The 24,957-nt window shown below is 36.8% G+C and overlaps 1 protein-coding gene across 24 annotated transcripts in view; it reads left to right on the forward strand.

Moving 5' to 3' along the window:
- Positions 1 to 24,957, forward strand: part of SYNE1 (spectrin repeat containing nuclear envelope protein 1) — a 445,076-nt gene that overhangs the window by 154,733 nt on the left and 265,386 nt on the right. For all 24 annotated transcript variants that reach the window (XM_070488115.1, XM_070487809.1, XM_044761490.2 and 21 more), the window contains 14 exons: positions 5 to 163; positions 365 to 573; positions 1,197 to 1,305; positions 2,964 to 3,128; positions 5,614 to 5,781; positions 7,256 to 7,426; positions 8,190 to 8,330; positions 12,143 to 12,303; positions 14,243 to 14,393; positions 17,502 to 17,729; positions 18,125 to 18,223; positions 19,696 to 19,883; positions 20,292 to 20,415; positions 22,667 to 22,833. In XM_070488115.1, coding sequence (XP_070344216.1) covers positions 5 to 163; positions 365 to 573; positions 1,197 to 1,305; positions 2,964 to 3,128; positions 5,614 to 5,781; positions 7,256 to 7,426; positions 8,190 to 8,330; positions 12,143 to 12,303; positions 14,243 to 14,393; positions 17,502 to 17,729; positions 18,125 to 18,223; positions 19,696 to 19,883; positions 20,292 to 20,415; positions 22,667 to 22,833 — 2,240 coding nt within the window. The remainder of the gene's footprint in view (positions 1 to 4; positions 164 to 364; positions 574 to 1,196; positions 1,306 to 2,963; positions 3,129 to 5,613; positions 5,782 to 7,255; positions 7,427 to 8,189; positions 8,331 to 12,142; positions 12,304 to 14,242; positions 14,394 to 17,501; positions 17,730 to 18,124; positions 18,224 to 19,695; positions 19,884 to 20,291; positions 20,416 to 22,666; positions 22,834 to 24,957) is intronic.

Below are 24,957 nucleotides of genomic sequence, written 5' to 3' on the forward strand. Positions count from 1 at the left end.
GTAGGATCTTCAAGGAGAAGCCCCATATCATTTGCTTCATCTGAAGATTGATGTGGAGAAGAATAGGTTCTTAGCTTCAGTGGAAGAGTGCAGAACCGAGCTGGATCGAGAGACCAAGCTGGTGCCCCAGGAAGGCAGCGAAAAGATCCTTAAAGAGCACAGGGTAGGTCTCACATAACTCAGTGCAGTCATGCAAAGTCACATTGTTACTGCAAGGATGTAACTGATGCTTTCATTTGAGTCTGAAAACACTAAATAGCCAAATTAGTTTATACTGCTAAAACTAAATGGGAATCTTCTATGAAGATGTAAAAGTATTGTATGGATTCCCACAGGGATTATATAAACGTTTATTGCTCATTAGATTTTCTTCAGTGACAAAGGTCCTCATCACCTCTGTGAGAAAAGGTTACAGCTCATTGAAGAACTGTGTCTGAAGCTCCCAGTCCGGGACCCTGTAAGGAACACCCCCGAGACTTGCCACGTGACACTCAAAGAGCTCAGAGCTGCCATTGACAGCACCTATGCGAAGCTCGTGGAGGACCCGGACAAGTGGAAGGACTACACTGGCAGGTAGGGTTGGAATTGTCCCCAGAGGAGGATCTAGTCTCTGTGAATTCTGTTAATTTAGAGATAATCTCAAAACGAGAAATGACGTATGTTTCATCTTACACAATAAAGACAATCAGATTGTACGATCTTGCCCAGGCTCTTGTACAAAAATCTTCATTTAATAAAAAGAGTGTGTTTCAGTCAGAAACAGGGTAAAGCACTTTATTTCCAAGTGACTCAGGTTATCTCTTTGAAGTAGAATCAGACAATCCCTTTCTCCCCAATTTCCTCATGTCCCCAACGGGGACTTCTGCCTCCTTGGGGTACTGTGTCACTCTAGGGAGTCGCGTGAGGCTGGACATCAAGTGGTACCTTCCTTACTCCCAGGTGATCAGGCCCTGGGACACATCTTTTCCTCAGCTGAGTTCACTGCTACACTCTCTCCTTCCTCCAAGTGACTGAGCACAGAGGCAGCCAGCCCTGCCCTGAGCTTCCTCTTAAAGGAATAGTTTCCAGAAAATGTGTTCATCAATTTGCTGCTCAGTTGATTGTCAAATTCCCATGAATAAATTCAAAATAGAAAATGGATTCTAACCATTGGGATATTTTCTCCCTTTAATAAGAAAATGCCTGTGTTATTTCAGAATTTCTGAGTTCTCATCTTGGATATCTGCAAAGGAGACACAGTTGAAGGAGATTAAGAGTGAGGCCATTGATACTGCCAACCATGGAGACATTAAACATGCTGTAGAAGTAAGTTATGGGCCATTTTTTGTTCCTGGAAAATTTCCATTAATAAAAAAACAATGATAGACAATCTAACTGGTGCCTTTTCTTTTTTCTATAAAAAACTAAGTGCCTGAAAATTGTCTTAAAAATAAGTCTCCTCAGGTTACTGTGGAGAACTGTAGGGTTTCTGTTCTGTTGAATCATTGTTAGCGCTTAGATGTGTTCGTGCTCAGTGGTGCCTCTAATGCATCTTTAGCTAATGGGGAATCCTGGGAGGAAAATTGCATGCATGGGCCTACAACACAGCAAAGATTTAAGAAGTGTCATGGAAAACAAAGACGCTATAGGTTTTTCTACATTTCCAGCCATTCAAAAGCCAGGTCACAGAAAATGAGGGAATTGGGCAATGTCTCTAAGCACCATTTTGATGTCACATTCAGCCTGGATTGGATCAGCCCCTGTGAGCATGGGTACAGCCAGGGGGACAGAACGTGAGGCCTGAACCCAGTTTGCCTTCCGTGAATGGCACACAGCAACGCTCTCCCTCTTAGCATTGCTCTTGGTTTTATAGACACACACTATTATGAAAATTCTTTATCTTTCAGCATTTTGAATCCTTGTAAGTCACATAGTTGCTGTTAATGAGAATATATTTCCCTTCTATTCCTATCCTCTGAGTTCCATTTTTTTCTGTTAAATTTATAATCCCCTTCAATGCTAGAGGTGCTCAAAAATATCATACCTATGGAAGGATATCTATATTTGCTATGAGTTGCCATACCTATGGAAGGATATCTATATTTGCTATGAGTTGCTGTTAGAGTCAAAACAAATATTCGCTTAGAATAAAAAGGCCACTTGCTTCCAGAACCAACTGTTTTCCACTGGTGTGCATTTGCCCTGTAAAACCCTCTGTAGCAGTACACGTGGTTGGAGACCACTGCCCTCATGTGACCCAGAGCAGAGGTGGGAGGGAGAGGCTGCCCTAGTCACCATTCCCTCGGTCAGCAGCCCTACCAGGATCAAGGCCCCTGAGTCTTTCTGGCATGATCTTCCCAGTAAGCCCTCACTTCCTGGATTAGGGCTGTGCTCTTATTTGTGTATCTTACTATCTGGGGCATTGACTTTCAGAAACTAACAATAACGAGGCATAAAATATAAGTGAATGAAGTTAAAATAAATCTTTAGGGCATCCATAATAATATTCCACAAGTAAACTCTTCAATAAAAGAAATCAGCTAAATAAAAAAAGGACTCTCTCGTTCTTTTTTAAAAAAGAACTATGTTCCTTCCAGCTCACAGAAAGTAAGGTAACAAAGTATATGTTACAATTCCCAATTTTGGTATCACATATTCTTCTGCAGTACCTTTAGAAGCATCTTTGTTGTGATAAAGAGAATATCGTAAATATCTAACCATGGATTTATGAAGGTAACTTTTTGGTATAGATAGTATGGATTTTACACATCAGGTGTTGGCTTGGGGGAACATTTCTTTCTGACACTTATAGACTATGCTAAAATATGGGAACAAAAAGCAAAACAAGCAGGCATTCTCTTGGTGAGTGAATGTCTGGCTCCCCTACCACCACCTTACAAACTTTCTTAGACTGAGTTCTTTCTTGCTGGAAGACTATGATTCACAGTTGTGTTTTATTCATCAAAAGTATTCTTTCATTCTAGGAGATCAGAAATGACATTTCCAAAAAAGGCGAGATTCTCAACTGGCTGAAATCCAGGCTTAAAATTTTGATTGAAGTTTCTTCTGAGAACGAAGCCCAGAAGCAAGGAGATGAGCTGGCAAAATTGTCTAGTTCCTTCAAGGCTTTTGTAACTTTGTTGTCAGAGGTATACCATTTACTCACACTCTAAGTACACAGTTCTGGGTGAGAAATCTGGAAAGTTCTTTTTCTTTTGGTTGTAGTTTAACAAGTAATTTTGTAAAGAAAGTGTAGTTGAAGCAAAATGGTTAAGATATTTCTATGACGACTGGTGGGGAAGACGAGGAGATGCTTGAATTGGGGTCTATGCCATCATTGGGTTTGTTAGTACAGGTTAATGAACTTTATCTAAAGTACAAAGCTTATCAGACCCAAACTTGTTACTCTTACTAAAAGTATTATTTCTCCGTCAGTTTAAGGTATATCATGGAGGTTAAGAACACAGAGTTGAGAGCCAAAAAAACCCAGAATTAGAGTTCAACTCTGATACCCCACTCCCTATGTAACCTTTAGCTTGTCATTTAATATCTCTGGGCCTTGATTTCCCTACTAGTAAAACAGGGCTAAAAATACTCCCAAAGGTGCTGTCAAGGGTTAAATGCAATAATGTTTGTGAAACAGTATAGTGCCCGGAACAGAGTAAATAGTCTGATAGCTAGCAATAATAAGATATTCCATGTTTTGTCAACAGGCCAGTAAAATCTCTTTTAGGTAAGATCTATTCATTTTAAACTTCTTGATGTACATTTCAATGTTTATATTCCTTTGTAGATTGAAATATATAAACCCATCTATTTCATTTCTAGTAGGGGCCCTTCTACCCTTGGCAAGAATATTTTTACTGACCAGGCTGTCATACAAGTCTAATGAGTTTGTGGATGGGGAGATAATGTGAGAATGTAGAGTAGAATAGATAGTTATCAGTGTTTCTTGAAAGCGTTTCTAAAATTGCGAGTAAAATTGATACTATTGGATGATTTAAAGTTCCCTGATTCTGAAGATCTAGAATTCTCTCTAGATGTCCAAATCTCACAGTTTGATTGTCAGTTAGCCTTTCATACATTTTTAATCCATGTAGATCTGCTGGAGACTCTAGTGGTGATTTGACAGAAGCCAAAAATACTCCGACTGCTCACGATTTTAGTTTTATGTGAGAATTTTGATGTAGAAAACTGTTGTTTTGATATAGAAAACAATTGTTGACAAATTGAAAATAGCAATAGGATTAATCAAATTTTGGAACATAAGCTATTTCAATTCTTTGATCATCCAAGTTTCACAGCAATACTCAAGTTTAGTTAGTTGTCACCATACTTTAAGTAAAATGTTGACGTTATTCTTCTCTACACCTTCTTTGGTCAAGAAGGTAAGGGTAAAAATAAGGATAATAATTTAAAAAGTAAATATATATGCAGGTATCTTTGGCCCAAGACCTAACAAATAGTCTTAGTCACATTGATAGATTAACTTATATTGTGTTTTACACACACACACAAAAAACACATTAGCAGCCTTTAAAATTAGAAATTATTAGTCTCCCTAACATTTTTACCATTTATTTGCTTTATCTTCCAAGTGCTCTCACAATACTGCCCATGGGACTTGTAACAACATTCTACCTCTAACAAATAGAGACAATTATTTGTACACTCATCTACCTTAAACTTCTGTATAATGTATAATAATACTCTAGTTTGTTACTTAATCACTTAATGAAAGCCAAAAGAGAGGAATGGAGAAAAACATTCTGTTCGTGTAAAGATTTATATGAAAAGGTGGCTTGATACATCCAGTCCATCCTTTGATTATAATCCATTTAGTATTTAATGCTGAACACAAAAGCATTTGCAATTGTCCAGTGGAGGATAAAAGGCTGTGGGTAGATTGACAATATATAATGAAGAGTCACTTCTCTCAACAGAGCTGTGATTGACAGATCTGGAGATGGTGGTTTTCATAGGGTCTTATTGCTGTTTATTGGGAGAAGAGCATACTCCAAGTTACCTTGGGTGAACTCAGAGCAGAAGAAGGTCAAAGAGAAAGATCAGATACGAGAAGGAGAAACTGGGAGAATTCTGTGGAAGTCAAATGATATAACGTGTAAATGAGGATCTTAGTGAAGATGGAGAGAGATAGACTTTGAAAACAAAAGATGCTGGTGACTCTAAAATAGAGAAAGCAGAAATTAGACGAAAATGCTAAAATTTCAGGAAAGTGACAAGGAAAAGAATCCACTAAAGAACCACAAAATTAGAAATTATAGTGATATTTATGTAGAAATGTTTAAAGTGCATTTTCAACAATTGTATTCTTTCCTTCTTTTTCCTCTCCGCAGACTTTTTCCTTATTTACTTTAAATAAGATGGGCTCAGCTTTCTTATAACACGTTTATCGTTTTTAATTTATCACCATTTATGTATCAAATGAGGCTTGCGATGCCCATAAGTGACTATGCAGTTTAATAATAATTAAATAAGCCTCAAAAATATATGAAAGAATAAAAGTTAGATCTGTGTATATATTTCAAGTTGTTGAGAAAGACTTCACACATATTCTTAAAATATTTAAGATTATATGAGCACATGATTTACAATTCTTTCATGAAAATCTAGGTTGAAAAGATGGTAAGCAACTTTGGGGACTGTGTCCAGTACAGAGAAATAGTCCAAAGTTCCCTTGAAGAGTTAATTTCTGGCTCTAAAGAAGTCCAGGAACAAGCCGAGAAGATCTTGGACGCTGAAAGTCTGTTCGAAGCGCAGCAGTTGCTCCTTCATCACCAGGTAGAGTGTCTCTTTACTCCAGCGCGTTTGTGCAAAGCTGGCTAGTTACCGACGGAACCAGAGACGTGAAGAGTGTATCCACCAAGTTGAGGAAGAAGGAAGGGGCCTTATGAGGGGATCCAGTTGAATGGTTAAAAGAACTTGGTACTTCTGTTCTGTTAAATATTAAATATTTCAGAAGATCCTGCAAGAGAAATTCTCAGCCCGAGAGATTTGGTGAAATCAAAAAGTTCAAGGAATGTTGTGGAGGGCAAGTTGATTTAGCCATAAAAACCTTCATAAAACTTGCAAAATTGTTCTTTTTATAACAGAGAAGGAAAGCACAGATAAACAAATTGCTCCATATTTGAGATCGCTATTCTTTTGTCATGTTACAATCTTGTTCTTCATTTAACAACTTTGAATTCATCTCAGTCTGGAAAATTATAACTTCCATGAATTACCGGACCTTTCTGAAGAGTATGCTCTTAGAAAGGATTGGAAATGGAAGTAAGGAAGTTCTAGTGCATATATAGATAATAAACAATTTTAATCAACTTTACTTGTCAAACTCAATATAAGTGGAAGTATGATTCAAATCAAATATTTTAATGACAAAATTCTAGCTAACAATGTATAGCAAGATGCTAGCTAATTTTGCATATAATAATACAGAAAAATGGAGGTTGCATTAAAAGCGTACAAATAGCAGCCTCTAGACTTTATCGACTTACTTAATAATTATAAAAAGGCTGTGAGGACAAAAAAATGCATAGTGTTGCATTGTTCTCAGTCATTGTGAAAGTGGTGTTTGGGTTTCAATTTACTTTAAGTCAGAGAAATATGAGATTATAGGTATTTACATTAACGTTTTAAAATTTTTCACATTTCTTGGACCAGGTGCTTGGTTATATGCATGTGTTTATTTTGTGAAAATTCATGAGCTGTACACTTGAGATTTGCATACCATTCTGTTTGTACTTTATGCTTCAATAAAAAGTTTATTTTAAAACATTACTTTCCCCAAATAGCTCAACAGATTAATCATTCTGAATATATCCAGGAATTAAATATCTTAATATTAACATTTTTACCGCCTAAATGATTAAAAAAAATTGGAGTTTAGAGTTTGTGTTTTAGGCAGAAAATAATTCTTTAAGGAGAATCATGTCAAATAAATAGTTCTGCCAAATTCCTCTGGGAGTATTGCACAAATGCTAAATGTTGTCTAAATTTGCACACAATGAAAACACCAAGACCAAATTAATTATGTTGTTTATCATTGAAAACATAAAATATTTATAAATAATGCCCATCTTTGACTAACATAGAGTCCCCATTGCCATTTTAACTGTGTTAACTTTAAAATACAGCTTGGGCCCTTGCTGCGTGAGGTCCACTTTTCTGTACCTCTATTAAAGTGTGGGTGTTTATGTCACGGCTTAGCTGCTTAGAGAGTAATATTTATATCCATCTGTGGAACAAATGCTTCTAGCAAAAGACAAAGAGGATCTCTGCAAAGAAGCAGGATGTGCAGCAGCAGCTCGCACAGGCTCGGCAGGGGGAAGGCGGGTTGCCCAGCCAGGCCCAAGAAGAGCTGCAGAAGCTGGAGAGCACCCTGGACAGCATGGAGCACAGCAGGGAGAAGCAGGAACGCCGCATCCAGGTAGGAGACCGGAAGTCAAGGCCTGTGTTAACTTCCGGGTCACCCATTACATCTTCTACTAGGGGAAGCAATCGTTTGCTTCCGCCCCTGATGCTCTGGCATTGCGTTAAATATTTGCATGAGTTATCTCTTTTAATCATCACATCAGCCTTATTGGATGGGTACTGTAATTAGCACATTTTGCAAGTGTGGATGCTTAAAAAGAAAGAGTTTGAGGATTTTACCCAAAGTCACAGAGCAATGATTAATTATAAAGCCAGCATTTTGATCCACATTTGTCTGAATCCAGAAATTTGCCTTGGGTCACCTTACTTTTCCAGGCAGCCCAGCAGCCAAACCTTTATTGTGATCTTGACACATTACCCTAAAAAAGTGTTTCAGTTTTTGCCATCTGCTCACTGCCCACTCCACCTTCTCTCTTTTCCTTTCATCATTTCTTCTTTTGAGAGAAATTGAGAGACTTTCTTTTCCTTTCTCCTTCATCTACATTTTAAGTAATGTCCTTAGATTCATAGGACTTCACAGCTGATAGAAAACTCAAGAGTCCTAGTCCACACGTCCCCTTTTTGTGGTTGAATGGAAACTTGAAAGGGAAATTCTTATAGAAGACATTAGGATCATCTTTATTCAGTGTAACTGTGAAATTTGAACTGAGATTTAACTGGAAGTTGACAGCCTAACAAATGAATGGAAATGTGACAATATTTTGTGACACTCTTTGGTCATTCATAACGTGATATGTTATTTATTTTTTCAAATTTAGCTCACGTTAAGAAAATGGGAGAGATTTGAAACAAACAAAGAGACAGTGGTCAGATACCTTTTTCAAACAGGTTCCAGCCACGAGCGCTTCTTGAGTTTCAGCAGTTTGGAAAGCTTGTCTTCAGAACTAGAACAGACAAAGGTATGTTAGTAAGACCATAGAGGCCCTTGGTATTCATTATTCAGAAGAAAACCGTGTTTCTACTCCCTTGTTACTGTTAATTATTATAATTATTCATTTAATCAATACTTATCGCTTATTTGTGATCCACTCTTCAACACACTGGTCAGGTTTCTCTGGGAAGTGAAAACATAAATAAGATTTAAATATCAAGAACTAAGAGAAAGTTTTCATTAAAGTGGGAAACAGTGAGTTCCCTAAGAGATGAATCCACTAAAAAAAATCTTTCTGAAGGCAGTGATATTTTTAACTGAATCTTGAAGGGCAGATAAGACAGAAAATCAGAGTTTGGGGCAAAAAATAAGCATTTCTGTAATGGGAGATGGCATGAAAGTTAAAAGTGTTAGATATGGGGTTCTATGTTGTAAATCAGGAAAATGGAAGTGAAGTTATTAAGGAAAGTTGGGCCACATCTCAAAGACCCTTTGAAGGCCTAAAGCATTACTCTCTCAGCAACATGGAGCCCTTAACGGTTTGTAAGAAAGAGAGTCATGTGATCAGAGCTTACTTTTGGGAGATGAGTTTGTAGCAGGTGTGGGAAATTGAAAGGGTGAAAGACTAGAGTCATGAGATCCAATTAGAAAGTTATTGCATGTGTGCATTAATATGGACATGAGTTAGGGTAATGGGGATGGCAATGGGGACAGATGCAAGAGACAGACAGTGAAGGAAAAGAAGGTGATACCCAAGGATCCGAGCCTGACAAGACAGTGGGAGCGAGATGGGAACTTGAAGGAGTAGCTGTTAGTGGGGAAAGATGACCAACTCAGGTTTGGATGTACCTGTTCGAGGCTCCAGGGGGACGTCCAAGAGATGTCCATAGTAGATGTCATTTGGTGAGCTCAAGCCTTGGTAAACTCAAATGCCTTGGACACTCAGAGCAGACCAATAAACTTGTACAAAGCATTAAGAGGAGCTGTACACATTTTTCTAGTTCCTAGTGCATGTATTTTGGGTTTGTAGAAAGACTGAATTAGCACAGAAGTGTGTTAGCCAATGTGTAAGAAAGGAAACTGTTGTATTCATCCTTCCGTAGCCTTTAGCGAGTAAACCCTTGTGCTTCTGTTTTCTCACCAGTAAAAGGCTTCTCTGTCTCTCATACTGCTAATTTTTATTATTTCTCCTATTTTTAACTCACTGAGGAGTTTGAAGTTTTGTACGGCCACAGAATCTTTCAATTCTGAAAGGCTGATTTTCAGCATCCATTTAAACATAACATTTTTAACTTAAATTTTTGATATTAATTATTTTATATATTAAAAATATACCAGGTGTCTTTTATAAATACAAACCTCTTTATTGGGTTAATTATCATATGGGTGTTCCACCCAGGTTCCATCCAGGTTTCTGACACCCTGTGGCTCTGATCCCTTTGAATGCGTTTATCAGCTGTAGATGAAACAAATGTGACCTCTTTAGTCTTATTATTAGAATTCTCCTTAGCAATAATCTTGCATGCTTTGGGTTTGATTTAATAATGTGAGCTGACAATTATTGAACTTGTATGCTGATCTAATCACTTGGTGTTTACCATCTCCTTTAATCCCCAAGACGATCCTAAGAAATAGGTACCATTATCAATCCTACTGTATCAAGGAGGAATATAAGATACAAAGTTGTTAATGAATTTATCCAAGATCTCGGGGTTACCAACTGGTGAGGTTAGGAATCAAATCCCAGAGCCCACACTCTTAGCCACTACATTATATTTTCATTACAAAACTGAGCTGCTTTACTAATTGTTTACGTATGCTGCTGCACAAGCACGTGTAATCTAGAAAAATTGTTCTTCACTTCTTCGATCACTTGACATTGTTAATACAGCCTTCATTGCAGTTGTAGCCATTGCATGTTTGCCCTAAGGAACTTGAGTCCTCTCTGTCTGCCAGTGTGTGATAGGCTGTTCATAGAAATATCATGTTTAATCTTCACAACAGAGCTTTACTGATGAGGAAATGAAAATTCGGAGTTATGTGGCTGACGGTCACACAGCTAGTGAAGCAGAGAGCCTGATTTCAACTCCAGACCTATTTGGTGACAAAAGTCCACTGTTTCCTCCTGCATCCTGCTGCCACTTACATGTCTTCTTAGAATTTAGAGACAAGGCCTTACAACGTTACTCTACTTTTGTTTAGTTTGGTTTTGATCAACATCATTCTGCTCTTTGGATTCCACTACACTGTGCTTTGCTCATCCAGGGCTCCCACAAAAGGCTCTTAGTTTGACTGTATATAAGCATTTTCAAATATAACTCTACTTTCTCCGCGTATTTTCCTGGGTTCTGAGAAACACTAGGAGGGGTGTGGAAAGCGCTTTATTTCACACCTCAGATTCTCTTCATGGGTTCTGGAGAGACTTTGCTGTGATTCAGTCTTCACAATTGAATCTGCAGTGACTGCAAGTTCATATATAGTGACAGTGGGGGCGCTTAGCAACAGAATTTAGTGTTGTGACATTAGCAAATACTGTATTTTAGGATGTTATAAATCTCTGTACCATAATGAAGCTGTACTTACTCATTTTTATTCTAAGTTGCAAGGTACTTCTCCAAAGTAACATCGATCTTTCCAAGAGGACTTTGTCTTCATGCGGCATTATGTAATAAATCTGGGCGTTGCTCTTTGGGAAAATGTGGCTATCAGAAGTCTGATTTTTAAAAATTATTTACATCAGATTTCTACATTATCTATTTAGGAGAGAGGAGTTTGTGATCAAAATTTAAACCTCCTGTGAGATTCCCTACATGAGAAGAAATGAGACACCAAGTTAATTGTTTTCACTCAAGGTTATGTCTCGGTTTATCTTTCCTTATTCAGTATTCAGTATATCTACCTGACAAGATTCAGAGAACTACAATTTACCATTGCCTCAAACATGTTTATTTTCTAATTAAAATAGTTCACTATTATTGAAAATCCGTGCATGAAGTTTATAAAGCATGTTGTCCTCAATTTTATGTGAAAAACATTAAAAAAAAATAGGCAACTGCCAGAGTGCCAGACACTTAAAAATGAAATTGCTAATGTAATGCTAACAGTAAAATTATAAGAAAGGAATTACTATCTGCATTTTACATGAAAGAGCCTAAAAAGTAATTTACAGAGTGAAAAAGCTAGTAATTAGCAAATCCAAGATTCTAGTCCAGATTTGACCAGTTCAATCTTACCTTCTTTCCATCATTATAGTATATGCATACTTAATGCTGGTAAGCATTAAGATCAGATTGTTTTTTTTCCAGAGAGTCAGTTAACAAAATGTTTCTTTACAGATCAGTGATATTCTGTGTTGACTAAGATATTCTTCAACTAAATAAATATTTATATTCATTGGCCTAGAAATCTATTATATTTATGATTGAAAAAAATCAATCACTATTGATCATTGCCCGAACTGGCCTATAATAGACTGATATATTTGTGGATAAGTTAATTATTGTACTGTAGCTTAGAATTGCAAACAGTAAACCTAAACCAGGAAAACAATGGAAAAAACATTTTTGTTAGAATTGTTGGGTAAGTACAAAGGTAGTTATCCAACTCTGAAGGTCTGGTTGTGTATATAAAATGAAAATAACTTAGCAAAGTGTCTATTTTGGTCATGATGAAAATAAGTCCATTTTATTGCTAAGAATATTATATGCCAGTATTCATACATGTTTGAATCATCTATTCATCTATCCATCTATTCTGGGGGAGACTGCAGTATATGCAATTTAATGGAGGGCAGAGTTGAATAGAAGATGCCTTCTTAACAATTATAATATCTTTTTCTAGGAGTTCTCTAAACGAACTGAAGGCATTGCAGTCCAGGCTGAGAATCTTGTGAAGGAAGCTTCAGAGATACCACTTGGGCCCAAGAATAAGCAGCTGCTTCAACAGCAGGCCAAATCAGTCAGAGAGCAAGTCAAAAAATTAGAAGGCACGCTTGAAGAAGAGTATGTGCTTGACAAGTCCTAAACTTTCTTCTCTGAGATAAAGTTTCCTACAGCCTTTCCTGTCTATTGTGTTCAAAACATTCTTTGAAACTCTCAAAGTGTCTGTGTATTTCAGCATGTTTTGAGGAAGCAACTCACAGTTCAAAAGAAAGTATCACCAATCCAGAAACCAACCTCTATAACAGAGCAGAAAAATATAAGGGATGTGGTTTTGGCATTGTAAATTGATTCTGTTCATGAGAAAGCCATATCTATTATATTCTGTGGCCTTGGTATATTGGAGAGGAAATCTCAAAAAAAGAACCAATATTTAAAATAATTTTTTTACTGAATTATTCTGCTGTCACCAATTAGAGAGAAGGGGAGATATTTTGGTTATGTAGATTCTAGGCCTAAAAACATAGGAGATAAGCCAAGTGTCTCCCATTTCAAGAAGCTCAGAGAGCTCCTTTATAGTGCCTCTATATTCAGATTGTAACTGATTGATATACTATTTCCAAAAATCAACTTCGAAAATCTGTTTTATTTTTAAACACTTAATGTTTGTTTATCTAAAAAGAAAGAATAGTTTGGCCTGTGGTAGCCTGTTATGTACAAAATATACACACAAAATAATTTGGAGGAGATAAACATATGAGAATTTGGCCAATGTTCCTCAAAATAATATGGCCGAACATTTCTATTTTAAAGGTTATTTAGAGGCAAATCGCCAATATATATTACTCTTAAGGTAAAGGACAATTTCTAAGATGGGTTTTGAAATGTAAAATTTGTTTTTAATACTAACACCTTGAAATTAACATTGTACATTTGCCTAAACTTTAAAATTTGTCAAATAACTTATTGAAAGCAAATTATGACTTAAAACTTTGAGAATTTTATATTAAATATTATCCAGCAAGGTATGGAAATAGTAAAACTTGAAGTTTATTAGAAAGGAAGCTACTTTTACTAGGAATATCCATTTGAATCTTTATTTCATGTAAAGACTTGTGATATAACATAGCTTGCATTATCTTACTGATGAAAGCATTAGGCACATCCAGGGTATATATTTGAGACTGCAATATTACTTAATTTGACAATCAATGATGCCATTGTATTTTTCTTCATGTCTTCAAGTGCCTTTTGGTAAACAGGGAAATTCACTTTTTTTTTAACCCGAAGACTTATCAGTTCAATGATATACTGTTGGTTACTTAGTCTTTTTCTAAACTGAAAGCCATAAGTACATGGTTATATGTGCTTAGCTCATACAAACTGGGAATCTATAGTTGAAATTTGTTCAATAGATTGGTTACAAATAACACCCAAGTTGTCTAAAAGTAATGAGGGTGCTCAGGTACAAGAATTTATAAAAGTCCTTTGGAATCAACTGTACAGACATCTAAGAAGAGCTGAAATGGTTATAGATTATGGATTGCAGGCTTAACTCTAACAGTTGGTACAGTTCCTGCAAGGCAGCGTGGGATTCAGATTACAAGCTCTATATTGATTTAAAGATGCATTTCATAAAGATCTTTGGGTATAAAGCACCATTGTAGTATCTCTCCTCTATGAACAAGAGGACCATGACCACAAAGACCACCGGAATCCATGTGGGCAAATTACTAAAATAAATCCTGGTAACTACTGATCACATGCAGAGTTTACCTAGATTGTACATGGATTCAAACCCATTTGGACCCAGCAATATTTTATTTGAAGCACAGTTCCATTTATAACATAGCGTACATGCTACCTCGTTAAATGTTCAATCTCAGAGGAGATAGAAAGACTTGAGGCCTGACTGGCTACTCAGATCAAGTGTGCTTTTTTCCTTTGCCAATAGTTTCAACTTCAACTTGGTCACAAATGTCTTCACCTCGTGATTTAAAGGAAAATGTATTATTCTCTATTAAGATACTGTATTTTATTTACTTAATTTGGTTAATTTTAGTATTAAAACCATGGAAATGGTGAAAAACAAGTGGGATCATTTTGGCAATAATTTTGAGACCCTGTCCGTCTGGATTACTGAGAAAGAAAAAGAACTCAGTGCTCTGGAAACTTCGTCATCTGCCATGGACATGCAAATCAGCCAAATTAAGGTGACCTGCTCACACATTACGTTTATAATCCATGTCTAGCTTTTAAGAACTCCCTTCTTATATTTCATCCAATGCTATTTGGCCCCAGGACAAATCTATCATTGCTCTGTGACTCTATTAAAATTAAATTCACACAAAATGCTGAGCTAAGAGGTCTTGACCGATACCGGGCAACACTTTATAGGTGGAATTATGTATTAATATTGTCTGGCTTATGCATTCAAAATCAGTATTGTGTGCAATATCATTAAAATGTTTTTATGGTTACATTATTCTTTTCCTTGATTTTCAATTGACCCCATTGGAGTGCTCTGTTGATTCATTTATGTCACATGAAATATACTCATCATCCACAACTGTACTTTATAAGAACTATTCCAAATGTCTATCTCAAGTATTAGTGGTATTTACCCTCACAAAGCACAAGGAGGAGAAATTGCTTTCTTTAGGAGAAGCTATCAGACCCCATCGCTCTAGTGCTTTCTTTTATGATGGACATGGACTGAGGTGCCTTGATACCTCAGCTCTTCCAGCTCTAAAATAACCATCTGCATAGACTATCATTGTCCACTTCATTCCAATTGTTTAAGAAAAAATGGGCTGAAAGAAATGAATTCTGAATGTTCAGATCTCTTTCTTTTATTTTTACACAACACATTTGCAAAATTCAGCACCTTCTTTTTTGATCTCAGCTCATTATTTTTGGAATGGGAAAACCCTCTGCCATTTCATTTGGTTAAAATAAATACCAAGGTAAGAGAACATTTCACACTATGACTCAGAACAAGTCATTACCATGTGCACAGTGGGAGGGTGCAATGTGGCTAAGCCAAAATGACATGCTGTGTAGGTTATCCTGGTTTATCACACATCTTTTGCAATCAAGGATACATGGAGTCTGGTATACACAGTCTGCATTTGTCTTGTGTGATATGCTAGGAAAAATAGATGCCAAGCCATTAAAGAATATTCGTGAAATATGTTTAACCTTTAAAAGTGTTTTTAAAAGCTATCACTTAATCATTTTCACTAAAGTCTAAAAAAACAAAGAACAGCACATTTAAATAATTTTGTCTCAAAAAGTTCCTTACAAAAATGTTTGACATGCACTTTTAACTTATTTATCTTTTCTATAATTCATTTTAGTATTATTTAAACCTTAATTCCAGGAAGTCTGAAATATATCATGATCAAATGCATCGCATTGTTACTCTTTAGACAACAAAATGATTACATATTTTATTTTAATATATATATAGCATTCAATTGTGGATTTCCATGCTGTCAAACTAGAAATACATTTTAACATTCTAATATGGCATTTTTAAAACTATCTAGAAATGTATTAAATTATTATAAATAGCAGGAAAAACATATTTGCTAGAAATAAGCAAAGATAGAGTGAAATATACTGTACTATGGAATTTAGGCTAATAGGTTCATGTTCTGTTTCCAAACAAGACTACATTAAAGGACATATTAAAAATACAGTAACATCTGTCATAGTGTTTTTACTTTAAAACAACCTTAGGATTAAAATTAATGAAGTATTTGCATTTTTGAGAAGATATTTATCTCTAAGCCCATTTTTGTTCTTTCTTACATGTTATTCCAAATTGACTGATTTCTTAGTCCTAAATGATAATTTACAAATGATAAGAATGTATACTGGGTTCATCTTCCGCATTCTCTTCTTGGATTATAAATATTTTTGCCACAATCCAACAATATGATTATATACTTTGCACTAATTTATCCACGACATGTATTACTCTAAGAACTGCGGCCTCTGATCTTAACTGAGATCATTCCACTGAGGTGCTACAAGCACGTAGAACAATTTTTGTCTCCTATGACACTCAATATATGTTTGTTGAATTTATGAGTAATTTTTCTAAAACATATCTTAAAAAACAGCAAAATTAAGAAAGATTGTATTAATGCTCAAACAACAAATATCTATCAGATACCTATATAGTCATGCATATTAAAATAAAAATAAATAAGTGATGTGTACTGGACACTAATCTGATTTCTGTTGGTCTCAGGTAGACAAAAGTTATTTCTGACTGTTTTCTCATCTAGATAGAAGTCACACATTTATTTTTTTCTACGGTAACTGTTTTTCATATAAATTATTGGAAACTGAGACTTGTCTGAATTTTTGGCTTTACTTTGATGGGATGATTTAGCTCTTTTTTTCAGAGAAAGAATTTTATTCTTTTATCCATAAATAAGCCTCTATGTTTAGCACACACACGCACACACATACATCCTTAGTGGTTTTCAGTACTTTTCAGCTGTTGGCTAATACATAAAATGTCCACCTCCCCCAAATGGATATTATGGTATGTAGACTCTTTACTGTAGAGGCCACAGCTAATGAACAGAGCGTGTTTCACAGAGTGGAGCCAGGGATCAGCAGCAGTGGCTTGCTTCATCTGTTAATTGTTAGAAGTTGTTAGAAATGTAAAGTCTTGACCCCCCCCCACCCCCCCAGACCTACTAAGGCTGAGTCCCTGCAGATGGGGGCCAGGTGATTCTAACATAGTCCAAATTTGGAAACCACTAGCATAAAGAATAGACGATAAATTCAAAAAGACTGAGTTTAGGTAGGAGTGGAATCAGAAAAGCTTTTAGCTTGGTAAAATATGAAACACTCCACTACATTTTAGGAAAATTAAATGAATGTCAAATTAGCATTCCTATGAGTTAGTGGAATACACTGCTTTCCAGATCAGTTGGTTCAGACGCTTGATGCCAAAGATAAGCAGGGAATTCTCTGTACCTTCAGAGATGCTGTAAGAATTCCAGCGACATCTCCCTGTTTACTTCACTGCAAGCAGGAGTAGCTATTTCTCTATTCTCTTTCCACCAAGCACGGCTACTATTAGTTTCTATTTTTTAGATGTGTCCTGCATATCTCTTCTCCCCAAATGAGGTCAGGAAACACATGGTGTTTGTTCATAGCTGCTCTCTAATGGTCCAAGTATATTGAAATGTCAGTTAAGGAAAATTCTGATTTTCTCTCTCTACAGGTAATTATATCATTTCAGGAAGACAAGGTTACTCAGCCTACATTGTCATTTTTCTTGTTTTAAATATTAGGTCATAATTCAAGAAATAGAAAGTAAGGTCAGCAGCATTACAGGACTAGAAGAAGCAGCTCAGTCTTTTGCCCAATTTATTACCACTGGAGAATCTGCTCGAATCAAAGCCAAGTTAACACAAATAAGAAGATACTGGGAAGAACTTCGAGAACATGCACAGTGTCTGGAAGGAACAATCCTGGGACATCTATCTCAGCAGCAGAAGTTTGAAGAGAATCTTAGAAAGGTGAGAATTGGTCCATGCATACTAAAATTGCCTGTTTCATATTACATTTATAGAAAAATGCAAGATAGTCCAGAAATAGTGGAATAAGGAAAAGACACAATTTGCCAATCATTTACCAAGTTATCAATGATGACTAAGGTTATAATTATTTATATGGTACCTTTTTCGAGGGAATATAAAAATCTTATTATACGTTGTGTTCAGAAAGTCATTCAGGCTTAGCTATATTCTTTCCAAATAATGAGACACATTGATTTTAGAGTTTTTAAAAATAAATATTTTATCATCACACTGAGAGTTATCCAAAAGAGATAGCCTTTCTGCTTCCTCAATAACTTTTCTGCCTAAATGCATATTTTTCCCACCATTGTTTTTATATTTCATCAATGTTTTAGATCCAGCAGTCTGTGTCTGAATTTGAAAATAAACTTGCTGATCCAATCAAAATATGTTCTTCAGCTACAGAAACATACAAAGTCCTCCAAGAACATATGGTAAGAGTGTGCCTCAACATTTCTGCTTATTTATCAACTCAGAAATTTGATAATTCCTGCTTGAAAAGAAAACTGTACACATTTTTATGACAGTGAAAATTGAAAAGATTTTTATATTACTTGAGGAATGATATAGACCAAATGTATTCGCTTCATATAATGTAAGAAATATAAGTATGCAAATAAATTTTCATGAAAATTTTATATTAAAGGAGTATTCATTGAAAATATATTTCCCTTAGTTACAGAGTGTAACTTTTTCAGATTATAGCTTTAATAAACCCTGTTAATCTTCCCAGCATTATAAAAAATCTTATGTGCAGGAAAAAAAATATATGTGTGCGGCAGATTCCAGGCTTAAATCCACTACACTCAGATATGCAAAGAATATATCATCACTGGCCTTTTTCCAATGACTAGCTTTTTCGGTCTGTTCTCTGAACTGGTGACCAGTGGGAGGTGTTTCCCCAAGCAAGAAACAGATGCCTCTGGCAGAATTTAGGAGAAGGAGCAAAGGGGTAGAATCACGCACAAAGAAATACTAAAAAGAAACATGTGTTAGTCAATAAACATAAATATATATATTTAGCCATATTGCATGTGCATGCGTGCAGGTATATACATATTTGCTGAGAAAGGCATTCCGTGATAGAAAGCAAGCGATTGACAAAGACACATCTGAAAAGGGGATGGAATTTATATTGTGTGAATATTTATAAGAAGAATGAGTTCTTGTGTTACTTATGTAATTTTTAAAAAATACCCCCAAAATGAGAAAAATTGAATATGATGGAATTATTTTAATAGACAACTAAGTTAATAATTGATACTAGAGAGGGTGATATTCTATTTTTTCTAATAGTTAGATTTCTTAAAGCAAGTATTTTTCCATGTCTTGGTTTGCTGATCTGGTAAATGGGGATAATGAAAGAATATGCCCCTTAGGGGTCTTGGGAAGATCAAGTGAGTTGATATATGTAATGTACATAACAAAGTACCTGCCGCATTCTCAGGCACCCTGATTGTTAATATTATCATTGGTTCCCCACAGCAGCTATGTCAGCCATAACTTCCCTTATATTTTTTAATAGAAATTACAGCATGTTATATGTAGCTCTTATAAATTAGGAATATTTTTTTTAAATACTCATATATTTGGCACAAAATGAATAATAAATTTCACAAATGATTTGAATCCTTAAGGGCAAGTTGGAATTAGTCAGATATACAGCAACAAATTTTTATTTGGGCAACAGTCTCTATTCTCATTTTTGATCTCTGCATTCATGAAGTAACTTTCTCCTCACTTTCACTAGGTCTTGCTGAAAATCATGGGCAGGGACGTTTTTTAGCACTCTTGCTGTTTATTATGACAGATGGAAAATTTTCAGTGAGAATGGGTCTCAGAGAAAAATGTAGGTCTCGTTTCTTGATGCTGTGCTTTCATTGCTCTGCCTTTGCCCTCTTGTCAGGATCTCTGTCAGGCCCTGGAATCGCTGGCCAGCACAGTAGCTGCTTTCTCAGCCAGTGCCCGGAAGATCGCTAACAGAGGCTCCTCCGTCCAGGAGGCCGCGGCCCTGCAGCAGAGATACGAGGGGATGCTGAGTCGGGCTAAGGAGAGACAGACTGTGCTGGAGAATGTGCTGGCCCACTGGCAGAGGTGAGCGGGCTTTCTTCTTGAGTTGGGTGCATGGGTTTGAATAGCCTCTCTTAAATAGGAAATTCTGGACCAACTGTTCTTTAAGTGATGGGAAATAATCATCCCAGATGTAAAACTTCTCAACTTACGTGTCTCACATGGGAAGAGCTTGATCTTCATTATAAGTTGAAGATTCCTAAGAGTGGAGAGGATGTATGTGTCTTTACATGTTACACAGATCTAAACACACGTGCAAGTATGTTCGTGAAAAGGAAAGGAGTGGTTTTTGTACCTTCACATTTAGGAATGAGGTAACCAACATCGTGTTATTTGTAATGGTTAGTGTGGCACCCCCCCAACTTCAGAAAGGTTTAGTTTTTTAGTAGGATAATTTTGGATGAACTTGTTTCTTCCCTCTGCTTTCTTTAGGCTAGAGAAAGAACTGTCAACCTTTTTGACCTGGTTAGAGCGGTGTGAAGCTATCGCCAGTTCCCCAGAAATGGACATTTCTGCAGACAGAGTCAAAGTGGAGAGTGAACTTCAGTTAACACAGGCAAGTTCAAGGGAGTGTGAGGGAGATAATATACTCTATTGTGGTTGCATTATAAAGAGAAAAACAAGAACAAAACCCTCTATCCAATTTGACTTCTTGTTTTGGCTTTGTGATCCTGAGCAAAAGAGCATCTGTGACCTGAAAGAGAAAGTGGTGGTGAACTTAGTGATGATCAGTTTCCATGACGTATTAGAAAAGCCTGTAGTATAACGTCTGGTATTTGAGTACAAATGATCTGGCAGGGAAGTTGAAGGAGAAATGAGTGGGAACATAAATGAAACAAAGTTGACCATCAATGAATAACTTTTTGAAGCTGGGGAATAGCTATATTCTTTCTACTTTTGTATTTACATGAATTTTTGGTAATGAAAAGTTTTTTTTTTAAGAGAAAAGGAATACAGTGTAGAAAGAAGTCACAGTAATGATTATTTTTGGCAAGACAGAAAGTGAATGAGCACTAATGCAGATGATAGAAGGATGAAGAATATTAGCTTATTACATCCTTGATGTAAAAAAGAATCTTTAAGTATGGTTGAAACTACCGACAATGTTACTGATTTCTGGAGATTAATAACTTGCTTTAAGTGATGCTGTCTGTGCCCAAAAATTCAACAGGCAAAATTGCTTCTCAAAAGAGATTTATTGGATAACAGATTTACACCCCAGCTTTCTCCTATCACCTTTTACAAAATGTTTAAGAGGAAGTTAGGGTCGTTTACTTTTCATAATTGCTTCTCCAAAACCTCCATCATAGAGTGTCTGTAGCATCGGAGCCTATTGCCCTATCTTCGAATTTTCTCTTCCCTTGATTTTGAGGATTCCCGACGCTCCTGGTTCTCTTGCCTTTTTAGTTTATTAAACAGTGATGTTCTGCCTTAATCTCCCAAAGAGTCCTGCTCAGAAACCTTCAGTAAATATCGTGCCTGAGGATAAAGGTAATCCTCAGCCCACAATCTGATGTTTATTGTCCTATAAATACTGTGCGAGGTGTTCTAAGAAGGGAAGTCACAGATCCTCTTCTTAAAAATAACACAAAGATATCTGACCATATGAAACTGTATTCCTACATGTGTCTATATGGAAAATAAGTGCTATATGAGTTAGGGGACAGAGACGGGGGCACAGGCTTCTGTGACTCCTGCATCCCGGCGCTGTCAGCCAAGCTACCACCCCACTGTGGTCTGAATGTTCTTTGTACATTTCCCACCTCCTGTCCTTGTGTCCTCTGTCCTACTCAGCCTAAGCCCCAGTTCTGCTTTTCAGCCTTTCTTGTCATCCATGGGCTGTGTACTCCTTCCTCTGATACCTTTAGTGATCTTGCTTGTATCACACACGTGACCTCACTAGGGAGGAGAAACAAAACATTTTGACAAGCATCTACCGTGTGCCATGCTACACCTATCATTCCATTTAGCACCATTCTGGTACTACCTATCTCTATGAGTGTTTATATTTTATCTCTTATTAGGTAGAAACCACAACTTTTATGCATCACTCACAGAACCTAAGAGATTCATGGCCTGATTAAAAATAAGTCATCCTGTTGCATGAAATAAAATGAAGAGTCCCTAATTTCCCCAGTTTGGCCTAAAATTGTCTCTAAACAGAGAAGGAGATTGTGTTCCCAGTACCTAGAATTGCGTCTCTATTATTGTTAGCTATGCATTGTTTCCCTTCAGCAAGAGTTTTTCCTTGATTCTCTTCACCTACTCAATTTCTTCATCCTGAAAGAAATTCTACAGCTTCTAGCTTTGCCTATCTCAATAGAACTCAGACTCTGGAAAACTCATTCAGGTTTCTGTAGCAGTGTTTATGTTGCATTAGAGGTTAAGCGGATCCATTTCTAAATCAAGTAATAAAAACTCTCTTGGGGCTGGCCCGGTGGTGCAGCGGTTAAGTGTACACATTCTGCTTCAGTGGCCCGGGGTTCACCGGTTCGGATCCCGGGTGCAGACATGGCACCGCTTGGCACGCCATGCTGTGGTAGGTGTGCCACATATAAAGTAGAGGAAGATGGGCATGGATGTTAGCTCAGGGCCAGTCTTCCTCAGCAAAAAGAGGAGGATTGGCAGCAGTTAGCTCAGGGCTAATCTTCCTAAAAAAAACAACAAAAAAACTCTCTTTAGTCTGGTCCCAGTGACCTCCATTTTGTAAGAATACAAAGCCTTTGGACAACAACCACCTGTGTCACATGGTCCTTCCTGGTCAATCATGTTGGGATGAGATCTGTAATGTATTCTGCTTCTCTCAGGCACTGCAAAATGAAGTTGTATCCCAGGCCTCCATCTACAGCAACCTTTTGCAGTTGAAGGAATCACTATTTTCAGTGGCCTCCAAAGACGATGTGAAAATGATGAAACTACATTTGCAGCAGTTGGATGAAAGATGGAGAGATTTGCCACAGATAATTAGCAAAAGGTTTGGTTTTTTTTTTTTTTTTAAAAAGAACATCTAATATTGTTCATTTTTTGAAATAGTGAGAATATAAATTCAGAAATCAGAGTGTTGTTTATTTTATTTAACCTGACTACTCAGAGGATAATTACAGAAGGGGAGAAAATGACTTTGTCATTTTCAAAATCAAAGTGCTCAAAAATTAGCATTTCTGATGAACCTCAATTTAAAATTTTACTCTTACAATCAGGGAAAGTGATCAAACTAGTTGAAATATGTTGATGAGAGTAGGTTGCTCTTGTTTGTATTATTTCTTGCCCAAGCTGTTTGTGCACAGGAGAAAAATGGCAATTAAAATTTTGCCTCATGTAATATTTCTCAATCAGAGGTATTATATATATAAGCTACTCCATTCCATTCCAGTATAGATCTTTGTACAGAGCAAAGGAAATTATTACCATATTAAAGGAAGCAAACATAGATTAAATTTTAATTAATGAAATAATTAACAATTGGCATCTATACCTTTCTAGTATTCCAGAAGACATTTTTTTCCTTAAATTGGCATTGATTATGCATGTGATCTTGGCTAAGGTATTTAACCTTTATGATCACTTCTTAAATTCATGGGTTCAGCAAATATTTATTGAGTTCCTAAAGTGAGTAGAACACTCTTCTGTGTGTTGAGGGTAGCCATAGTAAGCAGAGTTCCACTCTCCTTTGACGGAGCTTGTATTTGTTCCATTGTTTATTCATTCATTTATTCAGTCAGTCGGCAAATGTTTATTGGGCACCTGCTGAGTACCAGACACCATATCAGACACTGGAGCCATAAAAATAAATAAACCTTGGACTCAAGTATTTTACACATCAGCACAAGGATAACAAGGAAGCCTATGAGAGAGGTGAACACAGAATATTGTGGGAACGAAAAAGGGACATCTGGATGGGTTCAGGAAAGGCTGAGAGAAGGATTTGGTGTCAACTCTTGGAAGATGAGTAATTTTCTGTAAAATAGTGGAGGATCTGCCCTCTGCCCCTCTTACAGAGGGAAAGTAAAAGCCTTTTAAAATGGCGCAAATGCGTGACAGCGTTCAAAATATAATTCATACATGTAAAAATAATGTGTAGAAGGTTTTGTAAGGATTAAAAGATGAAAGTGTTTAAAAAGTTGAACTTTGGATATGAACCATTGTAATGGATATTATTGTTTGATTAAGATCTTATTCTTAATGTTGGTTTTGGATTCTGACCTCAGATCACCTTTGTTAATCAATCTAATTCATTAATTACACAAGTATTGAATGACCCTGACCGTATGCATAGCACCACCATTCTAGGTTGCTAAAGATAGAATAGTAAGCAAGGCAGGTAAAGTCGTGTCTCGCATTGAGTGGGGAGGACAGGTGCAGGGAATAAACATGCAATTAAACAAATGAAGGAACAAGACTCTTTCAGGTGGTGGTAAGTAATATGAAGAAAACAAAATAGGGTAACTTGGCAGAGACTGTAGATTGGTGCATCTTTAGAATGGGTGGTCAAGCAAAGCCTCTTGGAGGACATGACATCTGATTAGGATCTGAATGCTGCCCCAGGAAGCAAACTCGTGGTGCGTTGGGGGCAGAGCATACACGCAGAGGGAGCAAAAGAGGCAAAGGCTCTCAGGCAGTAATGAGCTGGGGTTTGGGGGAAGCAGAGAGGTCAGTGGCAGTGTGGGGCAGGGCTGTATCAGATGGGGTCAGAGAAGTTGGTAGACCACGTTGTAGATCACAGTAAGGAGTTTTAGAGTCTTGCCTTCCTATGTGCAACAGGGAACTGCCCCCATGTTTAAGCTTGTCAGAGAATGTTCCAATGACATTAAAACCATTTCTGATTGTCACCTAAAGAGTGGATTGTAGGGAGGCAATGGTGGTAGGAAGGAAGCCAGTTTAGGAGGCTGTAGAGTGCAGGCAAGAGAAGAGATTTAGACCAGGGTGCGGAATGGAGAGAAGAGTCAGAATATACTGTGGTGGGGTGCTAACAGGATGTGTATAGATCAGATGTGGTGGTAAGGAAATGGAGAGCTGAAGAATGGCTCCTAGGACCATCTGGGTGGATGGTGGAAATGTTAACTGACTTAGGGAAAATTGTGAGAGAAACAGAATTTGA

Source organism: Equus asinus, chromosome 1 (genome assembly GCF_041296235.1).
Source record: "Equus asinus isolate D_3611 breed Donkey chromosome 1, EquAss-T2T_v2, whole genome shotgun sequence".
Taxonomy (NCBI): domain Eukaryota; kingdom Metazoa; phylum Chordata; class Mammalia; order Perissodactyla; family Equidae; genus Equus; species Equus asinus.